The sequence below is a fragment of the Gallinula chloropus genome (assembly GCF_964237585.1).
Source record: "Gallinula chloropus genome assembly, contig: HAP1_SCAFFOLD_112, whole genome shotgun sequence".
Taxonomy (NCBI): Eukaryota; Metazoa; Chordata; class Aves; order Gruiformes; family Rallidae; genus Gallinula; species Gallinula chloropus.
This window is the reverse complement of record NW_028168078.1, coordinates 208259-223410: the sequence shown is the minus strand read 5'-3', so window position 1 is coordinate 223410 and position 15152 is coordinate 208259. Positions and strand designations below refer to the sequence as shown.

The following is a 15152-nucleotide window of genomic DNA, read 5'->3' as shown; positions in this document are numbered from 1 at the left end:
GAGCGAAGTTACCCATTGAGGGGCAGCTCTTCCGAGTCCTAGAACAATTGGCTCTGCTGGACGCAAGCCCGCAGGTGCTGGTTCTTCCAGCAGATGCCGAGTCACCCAGCTCTGTTGCCTTGAGGGTCGTGAGTGTCCTTCTGGCAGGATCCTCTGCTTCAAAGGGTTTGGCATTGCCCCTTTGCTGGCTCGTTAGCGCTGCGGCCATTTAGGACAGCTCCCTCTTCTGCTCCGCATGTTAATTAAGCGGTAATGTGCTCTCTCAGGGTCCCTCAGGAGACACCATGTGATCCTTGTGGCAGAGCTGGAAATGAAGACGGTCTCCAAGCTATTAACACCTCACATTGCTCACTAAGAGCCCGGCAGAAGGGCAGCATGTCAGATCTATTTTTCTGGTCCACGTTAAGCACTGTTGGTATTGTAAATTATCAGATGAAACTAACTGGGTGTGACATGGAGGGAATCAACCGTCAGGGCTGGTGACGGTGAGATGGACAGAATGGTGGTCAGACCGGTGTGTGGCTGGAGAGTCTCCAGGCGCTCCCGGTGCGTGTGTCCCATTGGCACAGGCACCTCCCTTCTCACCCAGAAGAAGTCAGGCTGCCCGAAGGCAGCTGAGGTACCTGGGTGTCCCGTGCAGTGCTGGGCTCTGTCCAGTTGAGGCACAGCAGGCTGGAGGCTCCAACCCACCCCAGCCCCGGCTCCATTCCAGCTCTGGCTCCATCCTGCCTTGTTACACGTACAAAAAGCCACCAGCGTCGCTGCTTGCTCGTACCGACCCGCGGCTGTGGGTCACTCTTGGGGAGATGTTCTTCATCTATGTCTGGCTGAGCCACAGAACTTCTTGCCGTGGCTCTGCAGGTGGGGAAGGCATGGTCTGGGGTGGCAGGTGCTTTTGGGAGGGTGCTGCTGGGTCTGTACCAGCCCATGGCTGCCTGGCTCTGTCCCTTTGCCCTCCAGTCTGGGCTTGTTGCAGGGTTCGTGTGTGTCTCCCTTTGCTGCCACGCTCCCCACCCTGGTGAGGTGTTCACCCCTGTCCCCATCTGCTGCTCCTTGCACCCGGCTGCCGGCACTGCCGCTATACCGGCATCGTTCCCAAGCACTGACCTGCTCTGACCCACTTATGGAGCTGCTGAACTCCCACCTTGGTGCCGGATCCTGCCAAGGAGCTGCTCCTGCTGCCCTCCCTCCTTCCCACTGCAGCTCCACCATCAAAGCTTTGTTATTTTCCAGGTTAACTCCTCCAACACCAAACTCTTTCACAAAAGCCAAACCACCAAAGGAGGAGGGAGCTCAGCTGGAGTGCCCAGCACCTTCAGAGAGCATCCTCGGGAATGGGAGTGTGGAGGAACCACTTGAAGCCCTGGCAGGGGTGGGGGATTCTGTCCCACAGCCACCAGATGCAGATGACACCCTGGAAACAGAGGTAGGTGATTTTCTACACCTCCCACCAGCGTTGCCTCCCCCAGCTTATGCATTCATTACTGAGTATGGGAGAAGATTTTCCCCATGGTCTTTCCACTTTTAGGCAGGGTGGCTGCAGGATGAGACTGGGTTTGAGGAAGAGGCCCTCCAGCCACGTCTGTCCTTTGCTGCAAGCAGTGGCTCCCTCCTCTCCTGCACCCATTTCCACACCTGATGTCTCAGTGTCTCTTCCCCTTCCTCCAGGTTTTCCACATCCTGCCGCTGTACGGCGTGCTGCAGCCGGGCGAGAGCGAGCGGGTCAGGGTCACCTTCTCTGGCCATGCAGACATCATTGCCCGCGTCATGGCGCTGTGCCGCGTGGAGGGAGGCCCGACCTATGAGGTTGCGCTGCGTGGGGAGGCCTCGCTCATCCACTACCTCCTGGACAGCACGGAGATGGACTGCGGGCTGCAGGTACCAGGCACTTCTCTTGGCAGGAATCCTTGAGACCATCCCTGGCAGGTGGCTGCCCACCGAGGTCCAGGACTCTCACTGGCTTCTTTGGTTGTTTGGCTTGGAGGTGCAGCTTTGGGGTGACAGGTCCTGTGTCCAAGCTGGTTTTAATGGTCATCTCCATTGCCCTTCCTGAAGCTGGGAATCCCTCCTCTTCAATGAACTCTGGCTCCCAGGGCAGGCGGTGATCTCCAGGGAGTTGTGCCCTGAGACATCCATCTGCAGATCCGCTCCCGGATCCTGGGGTCCAAGGAGATGGTCTCTTTCAGTGCTCTCCATAGACCAACAAAAGGAACCAGGAACAATGTTACTGTGGGCTTCAGTCACCGTGTGAGAGAATGTCCCAGAACAATCCCCATTTTACCTCTTTTCAGTCAGCCCCCCCAACATTGCCAGCTGTTGGCCCTGTACATCTTGCCCCGTGTCCTTGGTTTGCTGTCCCTGGAAGCTCTGCAAATCCCTTTCCTTCTGAAATGCCTCCTTAGTGCCTCTCTGTCAGTGCCAGCAGAATCCAGGCATCCCAGCAAGTACGTGGCTGCCTCGTAAAGACAAGTGATGCCCTACAAGTGGGTAAAGGGATGGTGACTGAGAGCACGGTGGGCTGGCCATGCTGGATGGGGCAGTTGCCTTGATCTGTCCTGAATTTCCTTGGAGCCTTTGCAGAGGCTCTGCTCCATCCAGGGCTCCATCCAGGGCTCCATCAATCCGAGAAGCGGGGGAAGTCCGAGGGAACTAAGCTCACTGGAGATGGATTAGAGACTGAATAGGGGCTCGGCCAAGAAGGTCCTTGGCACTAGTTAAGGGTTGCTGTCCAGACCACTGAGCACCCCCAGCTCAAGGGGGCTGGTAACAGAAGAAGCTTCCTGGTGGGAGCCATGGTCCTCCTTTGTGTTTCAGCTGGCTGTCAGATGACGCCTTAAAGTGCTGAGGACTTGTATCTTAAAATCCTAGAACAGTTTGGGTTGGAAGGGACCTTAGAGGTCATCTTGTCCACCTTCACTGAGCAGGGACATCTTCCACTAGGTCAGGCTGCTCAGAGCCTCATCCAGCCTGACCAGATGTTTCCAGCAGTGGGGCATCCCCCAGTTTATTACTGAGCTTTTTGTGGTGGTTGCTGCACCTCTGCGCGCTGCCATAAATCCCTGCGTGGGTTCCTCAGGTTGGCCTGGGAGAGTCAGGTGCCCGTCCCTCTTCCTCTGCCTCTCTCTTGTGTTGTGTCCATCGGCTCTCATCCCAGTGTCAGCAGGAGGAGATTGCCAACATCCAGATGTGTGTCCTCAGTTTCCCGCCCCTCTGTCTTCTCTCCAGCTGTTTACCGAAGTCACCAAATCAGAGGTCACCCTGCGGAACAGCGGGAAGATGGGATTCACCTACGTGGTGCTGAGCCCCAGCACGGCCACCACGGACAGTCCTCAGCCTGGCGTGCCCCTGGTCCTGCCCAGCACCGTGAGTAGCACGAGGGGTTGACGCTGGCTCCACATCAGGCTGCCCAGGAGGGGGTTATAGGGGAGGAACAAAAGGTTGGGCAAGCAGAGTCCTAGTTGTACCAGGTGAAGTTGTGCTGGTAGCGGCACTGGAGCAGGATGGTGCAAGGTCTCCTGAGCGTCTCCTTCCCCTCAGGGTTGGGTGGTGGGACAGGACTTCCTCCAGGTCCCTGCCTGCCTCCTGTCAGCACTAAGGACGTAAATAGTCCCTCTCTTGGGCACGCAGCTCCTGTGTCGGAACTCGCGCCGGCCCCTCGCTCCTCCAGCTCGTAGCATCCCCTGTCCTAGTGCCTGGGTTCTGCCTGGATCCCTCAGCTGAAGCAGCATTCCTATCCGTGTCCCTCCTGGCAATGGGAAGAGGAGGCCAAATGGCTTTCATATGTCCTCGTGCCAGTCTCCTGCAAGGGGTGACACTGCTCCAGAGGACACGGCTCTGCTTGGCCCTGGGCAGTTGCTGCTGTGCAAGCAGCTTGGCAGGACTTGCTTTTGCAGATGCCGTGTTGGGAGCTGGAGTCCGGGGCTCCGGGGACCAAGAGGCAGGATGTGTCCTGCTCAGCAGCTTCTCCCTGCAGCGTGGGGGGGCGAGCAGGGAGCTGAAGGTCCAGCCCAGTGAGCTGAGAAGAGCTGTGTCTGTGCCCTGTCCCCTGAGCAGTGTTGCCACCTGTTTGTATTGGCTCTCAACCTGCTTGGCATGAGCCCAACTCCAGGCTCAGACAGCTCTTCTCTAGGAGCCCAGTGAGGAGGGGATTTGTGGGGAACCCCTTCATCCCTGGAGCTCGTCCGAGCCTCTGCCTCTGCTTTTCCAGGGGTGTAAGTTTGCAGGTCACTGTGAGTCTAGATCGTGCCATGTACCCTCGGTGTAACCACCCAGGCAGGAGCTGTTGGTTGGGCTCATGAGTAAGAAGTCAGGCTCTTGGACACCAGCCTGGGAGCCACTGCAGTGCCGTGACAGGAGCTGCTGGCCCTGCTGAGAGTTTGGGCCCGCCGCTCCTCCTCCACAGCAGCTGGCAGAAGGGCTTTTCTTTGCTGCTTGGGTCTGGCAGAGGGTGGGCAGTGTTGGCAGGAGGACAAACCACAGCCCGGTGTAGGAGACTTGAGCTTTTGGATGCAGGGAAGCTGGAAGGCGATGTGTTGTGTGAGAACCTGCAAGGTGCCTTCTCATCTCAGCTTACCGGTGGTCTGAGCCACCCCTCCGCCAAGCCCTCTGGTTGAATTCCCCTCCTCTTCTTCCACACCTCCAGGGTTACATTGGACCTGGCAGAGAGCAAGTGCTCACTGTCTATCACCTGCCGGGAGTGCCTGGAGTCTTCTGCCGGACCTTCCAGATCCAAGTGGGTCACCTGGAGCCAGAAGAGATCAGGCTGAAAGGAGAGGGGAATTTTCCCAGGATTTATTTGGACCTTCCGAGGAGAATCAAAGGTGAGCACTGTCTGACTGCTCCTCGGGGAGGTCCCCTGTGTCGTCATGCTCATAGGGCAGCTCACACCCACCTCCACCAAGCCTGGAGGTTTCAGGGCTGTTGTTCTTCTGGTTGCTTTCTAGAAGCACATGGGCTTTGCTCCAGAGAGCCATCCTGGCCAGTGTCATCTGTTGGTGGCCTGGATAAAGGGGACAGCTAGAAAGCAGTGTTGGGGAAAGCTGTAATGTGGGCTGGCAGGGATTTGGGCAGGGGTGGGGGGGATGAGATGCTCCCTTGTGTGGAGGAAGATGGGTGGGAGAGAACATAGAAGAAAAGCAGCATCCTCTTTCCATGCGTTGCTGGAGGAATGTGTTTGTGGGAAGGGCCAACGCTGGGGGTGTGGAGCTTCCCAGCTTTAACGGGGACGCCGCTGTGCCCACACTTCTATTTGTGGCTGGTTTCTTCCTTCAGGAAATGAGAACTATGAGCACATCCTCAAAGAGGCAAAAGAAAAGCTTGGAGGAGGCAGCCAGAGAGACGACGCGGTGGTTGTCGGGGAGGCCACGGCCAGCGAGCCACCCATGGACGACTCTGGCACTGTGGTGAGACCGGCTGCTGCCCTGTTTGGCAGGGGCCACCCTCTCCCTGTGTCACTTGTCCCCCTTGCAGCTGGCTCCCCTGGGCTGGCCACAAACATGGGGCTCCTCTGGTAGTAGTCCTTCCCGTGGGTGCCTGAGCTTCCTGAGTGCCCGAGTGGGAGGTCCTGAAGACTGTGCTCAAGCAACTGAGATGTGTCTCCAAGAGCTGTCAGCGCTGATGTGGTTCCCTCATGGAGAGAGCTTTTGTCTGAGCTGCCCTGGCAGCAGCTGGGGACAGGCAGCTAGTTGGAGCTCTGGCAGGTCCTTGACTTGTTTGGTCAGATCAGCTTGCATAAGGGTGGCTGAGCAGGCAAAGGTGCTGGAGTTCATCTCCCTTCAGATATGGTCCTGGCAGATTCGGAGCAGCTGGACAGAAGGACCCCATCATAGACTGTATTGGCAGGGACATCCAGAGGCCATCTACCCACTGCAGCGAGTAGGGACACCTTTAAGTAAATCAGGTTGCTCAAAGCTTCATCCTTGAATGTCTTCAGGCATGAAGCCTCCACCACCTCCTTGGGCAAGCTGTGCCAGGGTCTCACCACCCTCAGAGTGAAGGACTTCTTCCTGCTTCTTACCAAGAGCAGGGTGGGATTAACTTCCCTTTGCTAACCAGCCACTGTCTTTGTTTTCCTCAGCTGGACGTTGGGCTGCAGATGGAGATGGAGAACATGCTGATAGAGCAGCACGCCCTGGAGCAGCAGAAAGCTCTCTCCTCCGGTTCCCCAGAGGACGCTGCCTTTGACCAGTGTGCTCGTCGGAGGCTTCTCAAGTTAGTAGGGCCCCTGTGCTCTGATGGTAGCGCACAGTGGTGCGCCCCTGCTCCTGGGAGCTCCTTGTCTCTGGGAATAGCTGGGGACTTGAGAAGGGGGTTGGTCCTGACAGTTTGGACGTGCTACCATTGAGCAGCCTGAGGACTTTTTTCCAGTGGCTTTTCACAGCAGAGGAGTTGTGCCCAGTGTCTGTTTAAACTCATTTTATTCTAAGAACCTGTTAGTAGCTGATAAAAGCTTGGACCTGGGTGCCCCGTGACGTACCAAAGTCTTCTTAGCAGAAGATCAGACCTTGGGCTTCATGGGCTGGAGTTTCTGCAGCAGTGACTACAGAAGCACCTGCTTTGTTTGCATCCTCCTCCACCTTAAGGACTCTCCTTGCTTCTCCTTCCAGAGTGGAGCTGCCCGAGTACATCCTGGACTTTGGCCACGTCGTTCTTGGTGACATCCACACGCACGTCGTGAAGATCACCAACCCCGGGCAGCTCCCCGCGTCCTTCTGCGCCGACGGACGGGCTCTGTGTGGCACCGGTAACCCATGCTGGAGAGACTTCCCGCGGGCTTGAAGGACCTGTCTCTGACAGATGAGCTGGGGCCACGGGGAAGGGTTTTGAGTGCTCTTTTGCATCGTTTTCTCTTCCTTCCTCCCCCTGCTCGGTGCTCGGCAGCCGGAACTCTCCTGGCCCGCAGTGTGCAGCCACCTGGGCTGCCCTGACGCTTCATTGCGGGGGCTCCATGGGCTGATCACCTTGGTCACCTCTCAGCATCTTCTGCTCTTGGCTACCAGGAGCATCTCCTGAGTGTCTTTGTGCGCTCCATGAGCTTGTGTTGGGAGCAGATGGGACCCTTGGTGCTTTGGAAGTGCTTTGTTTAGAGTTCGTAATGGCACAGTGCTGCTTTAGCCTCTCTTGAGACAACAGCCTGTGAGGTCAAAACAGGCTTTCAAAACAGGTCCTTGAGGACCATCAGATGGTGACTTGCTGCGTCTGAAGGGTGGTCAGGTGTCTCCTCTAAATTGTCTTCCAAGCAGCACCACAGCACAGGGGAATCTTCCCTGGAAGTTCTTTGGAGAGATCTGCGCATCCTTCCTGGGGGCCTGGTGAAGGAATTGCTGGTGCTCCTCAGCTGATGGGTTTCCGTTTTACCCTGCGGGTCTTGAATTCAGGCTGTGAAATTCCTTTCTCTTTGAGCGGTGACAAGAGAGAAGGAGTGGCTGTCTTCTCTGGAGACACAAAGGGTCCTTCTGCCTGACAGTCCTGTGGACACCCATACGGTCTGAACATACTTGTGACCAATTTCACGTTGCTGGTGTATCTCAGCTGCTTTATTTTCACCCATTCAAGGTTTTAGTGTGGATCTGGGCTGCGTGAAGAACCTGCCCTTCTGTGAGACAGAGACATTTCAAGTGAGCTTTGACCCGCAGAGTGCCAACCTGCCGGTGGGAGAAGTGAATGTTGTCCTGCCCATCAAGGTACTGCATCCTTCCTCACCTCCCTGTGCCAGCACGGCCTTTTGAGGCAGCTGTCAGGTTAGGGGCAGCAGCAGATGTTGCCTGGACCTTCAGCTGGATGCTCTGCCCCTCACTAGGCAGAAGAAGGCCCCACATTTCCCATCTGCCTCCGTGCCAGTGTGGCTGAGCCATCCGTCTGCGTGTCCAGGGACAGACTGGAGTTTGCTGCTGTCCAGTGTGGACAGAGTCAGGAAGCAACCATCCAGCTCCACAACCAACTCCAGGTCCCCTGTTCCATCACCGTGAATGAGCCCATTGTGAAAAGGAGGAAGAGACGACGCGGGACACGTAACTTCTCGGTTGGGTTTTCTGTGCCTCTCGTGCCTTTTCTGCCGCTGTGGGTGCCTCACCGCGTGGGGACGGCTCGTGGGAGGGAGATTGGAGGGTATGGAGCAAGGCTGGTTCACCTGGACTTGTGGAGCAGCTGATGCTTCACTTCTCTGCCACCTTCACCCATTCGTCCTCCTCCAGGGACGGTGCCTGCCCGTCTGCCTGCCCTGCCCACAGGTTTTCCCTCCAGTTCTAGGCTGTAGTGGCCACATCTGGTCTGGATGTGGGTGCTCTTGGCACTGTGACGGTGTCTCAGAGCCCTGTGGGAACTTGAGGGTCTGTCCTCACAGCCCAAAGAGACCTCACAAGGTTCCTTCCTGTGCCCAGGTGGACAAGTATTTGCCACTTTACATTAAACAAAAGCTGCTGAGGCAGTGGAAGAACAAGCGCTGTGTCTTCCAGGTGCTGCCCTCGGCCGGGACCCTGACTCCGGGACAGCGCTACAACGTGCGAGTCAGGTTTACACCCCGGAAAGAGGTGAGATTGACGTGCGGAAAATAGACTCTATAACTTGCTGAGAAGTATAAGCTGCATCCGAGTCCTCATCCTGTTCCTGCAGCCAAGGGGGAGGCTTAAAAATATCGTTCAGATCCTGTTCTGGTACCTGGTAAATTTTATCGGGTCTGGTACACCTCTGCCCTATACTGCACGTCGAGCAACACCCCCTCAGTTTACCTTTGTGTTTTTTATTCTCCCTCTCGAGTGCTAGTACCATAGGATCTTGTGGTGGGACTAATCCACACTCCCTTTGCCACTCTGGATGGTTTTGGAGGGTGTAAAACATATCCAGATATGTAACTTCATCCCATTTTCCTTCTCTTCTTAGAAATAACATCAATTGTAATAAGGTGTTATAATGTATTGTTCCGTTTAGTAGCCATTTAGCCCCATCTTCTAATTTATCCCAAGGCCACCACTGATTACAATATTTCATAAGTGTTTTCTTATTTTCAGTGCCTCCTGATCCCACCAATTCCTTCCAATGGGCTAGCACACACCCTAGGGGATTCTTCTTAGAGGCTCCACTTTGATTGTTACCCATCATTTTAGGATTAGACTGCGACGGTTACAGTTTGAACCTTCCCTTTCTAGTACTTTCTGTGGGGACGTAGGGGGAAAACTGCGCCTGCGCGTGTCCAAAAACACAGTTAGGTGAACACGCAGTCAAGCAGCAGAGCAGTACAAAGTGGCCGGCGCTGGTGAGGGTGAGACCCCAATTCCCTTGCCTGAATCACAGGATGCGCCTACAACTCCACGAGTGGTAAATGTTCCTTTCTACAGCACTATAGCCAGGCAGTAGGGACAACGTCCTTGCTATGGCTGTAGTGGTATATTGTTCCCTTGCCATTAGACTTTCAGGTTGTCATCGCCTTCCGAACGAGTGCGGCTTTACCCACCGGAACAACCAGACAGGTGGGTGTTACTGAGACTAAAAGGTCTCTTCAAGCTCAGATAATTTAGAAAGAATCTAAATTTTCCTTTTCTGTTGTTTTAATTCTAGGCAGAGGACCCAGGCTTCTGCTCCAGCTGATGCGCATATGTGGGAGCGACGCTTTAAAATGGAATGCTGTGTCTTGTCAGCACTTATTATTATTTTTATTATTTTTATTATTTTTATTATTGTGTTTTTATTGTTGTTTTAGTTGTGCATAGTAATAAAGTTTAGTTTTTGTTCAGTTATACAGTTCTGTGCACTGAAAAAGATTAGTTTAGTTAATCAAGAGTTTCTATCTATATCTCTATTGGACATCAGGGGGAGAAAGTTGCTACACCACGTGACTCATAACTTTATAGGAGACAAAGAAGGGATATGGTTCACAGTAACTTTGCATGCGATTCACCACGTCTTGGATCAATTAGATCAGACACGGTGGAAATATTTAATTTCCCACATATTCCTTTCTCTTAGTTTTATTGCTCTTCGAGATCTGTATTAAGTTTTTGATCTCAACCCCCATCTAATATCTACCACAAGTTCCAACCAATCTCTTCACAGGGATTCGGGACTACAAATTGGGGCCCTTTACTTAGTTTACAGTAACTTGATTTCACAGTCACTCACTCATCACACCACAGCAAACACCAAGATTTACGCCAGACAGCAAGTTTTACGACAAACAGTTGACATTCTATTAATTAATTGTCTGTTAAACTCTATCTACATCCATCCCCTCAGCATTATTCCATGTCACTGAATCACTGGTACCAGCAAGCAGCCCCAGCCCAGGCCCCTTCCCGGGCTCAGCGGGGCTGTCGCCCATCGTGGTTCACCGCCCGTGGTCCCTGCGGTGCCGGCACGTTCCGGGCAAACTGGGAATCCGCTTCAATGGTGGAGCGTTCCCAAAGGTGGTTTGAACGTGGCCACTGGGACTTGGAAACTGGTGGCTTGTGGACACGAGAGCTCTGGCTCCCAGTCCCGGGGTGTTCCAGTTGCTGGCCAAAGGCCGAGTGGAGATGACACCCCTGAGTGCGAGTGGTCGGGAGCTCCTCGCCCCTCTGATGGAGCGATACAGAGCGGATGTTTGCCCGCGGTGGCAGTGCCAGGACTGTCTGGGCAGTGTAACCCTGAAGGAGGAGGAGAAGCAGCCCCTGAGCCCACCCATGGGGACCTGCACTCCCCCAGGGCGAGCTGAAACCCCTGTCAGTCCATTTAAATCCATGGAATACCCAGTTCCACCTGATGCCAGGAACCATCCTGGTTCCTGGGAGCCAGCGTGCCAGGGCCCCAGCCCCTGCTACACATCAATAGCCGTGGGTGGGACCCCACAGTGCAGCAGTGGGAGGGTGTGGAATAAATGCCGTGGGGTCCCACCCACAGCAGACAGTCCTCCACAAAGTTCTCCAATGGGAGTCCTTTCCCACAAGGCTTTATCTGTTCATCAGCTGCTCCGCCGTGGATCACTGCTATGGCGGGCAGTAATAAATCCCAATGTCTCTCCAGTCCTCCATGGGGTCACCAGCCTCCCCCCCAGCAAATCTCTCTCTCGCTCATCTCTGTGGGCTGCAAGTGCTGGCAGGGGCTTGCTCCAACGTAGGGTCACAGCATCTTCTTCTCTGTGTCTCCACCTGTTCCATCCAGCGTGGAGCCTCTCCACTGGCCACAGGTGTGGTCTTGGCCTTTTCCATGGACTCGGGGGCGGGGGGGGAAACACCCTCTCCACCGTGGGTTTCTCCACAGGCTGCAGGGGCATCTTTCTCTCTCCAACACCCAGGGCGCCTCCTCCCCGACCCTCCCCAGCCTGCGTGTCTACACAGCTCGTTACATCTCCTCACTCCCTTCTCTGGTGGCAAAATGCAGCTGCCAGCAGGGTTTTTTTTCTCCTATATGTGATTCACAGAGGCGCTTTGGCCCAATATTTACACTTTGGGGCCACAGAGAATTCCAGCAGCTCCTCACAACAACCATTTTCTACAGCCCCATGTCTCTCCCAGCACCCAGCTACACAAAACTGTGACACCGGGGGAGCGGCGCGCTAATGACCCGGGTTCATTAAAGTTGTTTTCATTAGACGCTGGGGTGTGGTGGTGACAGCAGCGACCTCCGCACCACTGACGCCTGGCGTGGTGCGGGCGCAGCATGACAAGCTCTATGAGAAGAGGAAGGTGGCAGCGCTCGAGATGAAGTGAGCGGTGGGAGGGGGGCGGGGGGAGGCTGCCTGGGAATCGGAGACGCACCGGGGCCGGGGTGGGGGGTGGGTCCCGGGCGGGGCTGGGGCAGCGGGAGCTGGTTCTGGAGACTGGGGGGTGTCCAGAGACTGTGGGTCCAACCTGGCTCCCCAGCGACATCTGCTGCTTCTTCAGCGGAGGGTCCAGGGGAATGGGGCATTCCCAGGGCACCGGGGGAAGGGGCCATTGTCAGGGCACCGGCACCGCCCTGGTGCAGGCATTGCCCAGGGTGACCTTGTCAGGCCGGGGAGGATGACGGTGCCCGGGCATGAGGGGCCCCCGGGTGCCACCCACGTCCCTGTCCCACCGGTGACCGGAGCGCCTCTCCGAAGCCGGGGCTGCCCTGGGCCAGCAATGGTGCCGGGAGCCCCTTGCAGAGCCCAGCCTGCCCGCGGGCACACGCTGGGTGCAATAAATCCCTGGCAGGCGTTAATTGGAGAGCACCTAATTGGGAGTGGCATCCTCTCTTGCAATGCTCTTGGGGCCAGACTGCTCCATGCCTGGCCCTGACCATGGTAATGGACATGAGGGTCCTGCTGGACCACAGTCAGGGCAGCACCCATGCCCATCGTTGGAGAGAAGCTGCAAAAGCAAGAGAAAAAGTAGAAAAGAGGGTCGTGTAGAGATGTGATTTGTGCGTCACGGTAAGGAAGGTGCAGACAGAAGGACGCCCCTGGGACAACCTTTTGTATAGGAATGTTGTGGTTCTTGTATTCATGAAAAGTCCAGAAACCTGACTGGAGGCTGCTGCCTCAGCCATGAGAGGGGATAAAAGCTTGCTCAGTTGTTACTAAAGGTGTCTTCGATCCACCGCGATCGCAGTCCGGGCCTTTCAATACGCCACCAATGGCGCCCAGTGCGGGGCACTGACACGACTCGCTGCGATCCGGTGCCGCGGCCCAGCTGAACTCAGGGCAGAACGCTGACAGGAAGCGCTACCGGCGCCCCAGTGCCTCTCGCAGGAGGAAGGTGAGCGGCTGAGAACTGTGGGGATGAATGTGATCAACAAGATTGTGAAGGAACATGGGAAGAAAAGGGATAGTGGAGAGTTACAGCAAATTTTTCTTTGGCCTTTTAAAAGTGATCCTTCCACAAACAGTCACAATATTTCTCCTGCAGAAATCTGGGATGAAGTTGGGGTCAGATTTGGGACGGTGCCACTAAAATGGCTTTGCCAAAAACGTTATCATTTCCTCCAAGTGGAATTGAGCCATGAAGGTGAATTCATGTTTTGAGGAAATGAGGGTGGAACAGGAGGCTGAAGAACAAGCAAAAAATGTGTGTAGAAGAGTAAAACCTATTACCAGGTTTATTTTTTTTTTCTTCTCCATCCAAAATACTCTGAGGTAGGATGGTCCAGGTGAAAATGAAGCTCTTTTGATTTCAGCAATGCCTCTCTGGAACCATCACCGCTGTGTACATCTAACTTTCCCTGAGGGGTTGATACCCATTGCAAGGAAATCCCTTTATGCTAGGATGCAGCTAGGCTGGCTTGGGTTATCAGTTTCCAGCAGGTGTGCTGCTATGTTCTGAGGGACATGATCTGCTTCAGCTGGGTAATACTACTTAAGCTTATCCAAGTGTGGCTGGTGAGGAAATAAGCGCACCTTTGTTCCCTTCTAGCTGCAACAGCAGCATGGACAAACTGTACCTGTTTCTAAACCAGAGTACCTCTTCCCATATTCAAGTGAGATTCAATTGTCTTGTCTGCCAAAGCCAATCACCCCTGCAATATTTCCAGGGCACAGGGGAGCTGCCTCAGTCCCCCTGTCTCCTGTGGTGTTTGATTGATGTGCGAGAGCCAGGTGCCCCAAGCAGCCCATCCTCCCTGAAAGGGCAGCTGTGGAGCCCCTGCAGCAGCCTCACTCGCCCAGCCCTTACCGCTTGGGTGACAGAGATGAGCTGGTTGAAGCTGATAAGAACGATGTTGAAGACAGAGGCAGTGCACACCAAGTAGTCCACCACCAGCCACAGCTTGCACAAGCCCCGGCCAAGTCTCCTCCACTCACTGGGCACCACGAGGTCCACTACTTGAACCAGCATTACATTCTCCCCTTGGATCTGAAGGTCAGTAGCTCATACTCTCTGCTGGTTAGCGATGGTGGTTTGGACCACCACAGAGTCTCTGATTACAAGAGTTACTTCTCATTAACATGGCCTCAGGTCATAAGGAAATAGACTTATTTAGTTCGGTAGCCGCAATGAGTGGGGAACTCCAGAGGAGAGATCTCTATCCCTCTGGGTCAGTTCTCTCTCTTGACAGTGGATTGAAAAGAAAACAGCACAGATTCTGTAGGAAGACAAAGAGTACTATCAGGATTGTGTATAGGCTGATAAATAAAGCATATGCTTAGGTCATGGATGAATTATGTTATGCCTCTGAGTTAGCTAGACCACAGTAGGACTTTATACACAACAAAATTGAAACTACCCATGGCGTATCACAATGTCATGGTCTCTTACTCCTGATTATAGTATGCCACAGTTCTTATCCTGCCATGGACACTGAGGATGATAATACTTCTTTACTTTGCCCCTCAAGTATTCTGAACACATTACAGTGCAAACATGAATGTGAGAGTTTGGAAGTGATACATGGCCCATTAATTAAAAAATAACATTTTTTTTTGAGCAAGATTTTATATCCTTTTTCCTTCTTCTTCCCTTCTCTGCTGTTCTTTTTCTCTCCTTCTTGCTAGAATTCTCTACTTATGTTCAGCTTTTCCTGCAAACAGCCTTTTACCCCTGAGGCACTAGTAGATTTCAAACCAGGAAGCCAGAGTCATTTATTTCTGTTCACTGTCTCCTGGACATTGCAGTGATTACTAATCAGGTGTGGTGTCAATCTATTTTCTAAATAGGTACCTTCCTTCATAAAGAACCATCATAATCAACACTATTGGCCACAATACAGATAAGAAAGTTCTGAGTACTAGAATTATCTTTCTCAACTGCAGCTTGAACTGTGTCAGCAGTACCAGCCCTATTCTTGATTAGGATAATTAGAATCCATGAAACCACTAAAAAAAGCAAGGTGGCTTATTAAAATTGGCGTTTCAAATTTGAGATCTGTGTCTTATGATCGCTCCAACGTAGAGAGAACTTCATCTTCTTATAGTTGAGCATGTATGGAGAATGACTGTAAATCATCAAGTGTTGAAACCTGGGGCATACCCTTGATTAATGAAGTGGATGGCATGAAGCCATGGAAAAGAGTGCTATAGTTTATGTGCTTATACATTTTTATGTTCTATAGTTGACTCACTCTTTAACTTTTCACATGCCAATTAATTGTGTGGTTTAAACATCTTAAATAGATGTCTTCATCTGCAACCCATTAATTTATCTTCTACTGATGAACAGAGATTTTTAGCAAGAATGCTAGAAAAATCAAAGTTTCAGAATTCACAAAGTAACTTGCATTTGCTTATGGAG

At 53.5% G+C, this 15152-nt stretch overlaps 1 protein-coding gene across 1 annotated transcript; it reads left to right on the top strand.

Annotated features, from left to right (window-relative positions):
* Positions 1-3330: 3330 nt before the first annotated feature.
* LOC311204827 (hydrocephalus-inducing protein homolog) lies at positions 3331-12643 on the top strand (the record flags this gene model as incomplete). The annotated part of the gene is made up of 10 exons (XM_084281174.1): positions 3331-3363; positions 4643-4820; positions 5272-5402; positions 6077-6210; positions 6606-6742; positions 7555-7682; positions 7799-8020; positions 8454-8528; positions 9403-9464; positions 12514-12643. The coding sequence occupies exons 3-10, from the start codon at positions 5382-5384 to the stop codon at positions 12641-12643; spliced, it is 909 nt and encodes a 302-aa protein (XP_084137300.1). The 5' UTR covers positions 3331-3363; positions 4643-4820; positions 5272-5381.
* Positions 12644-15152: the final 2509 nt, after the last annotated feature.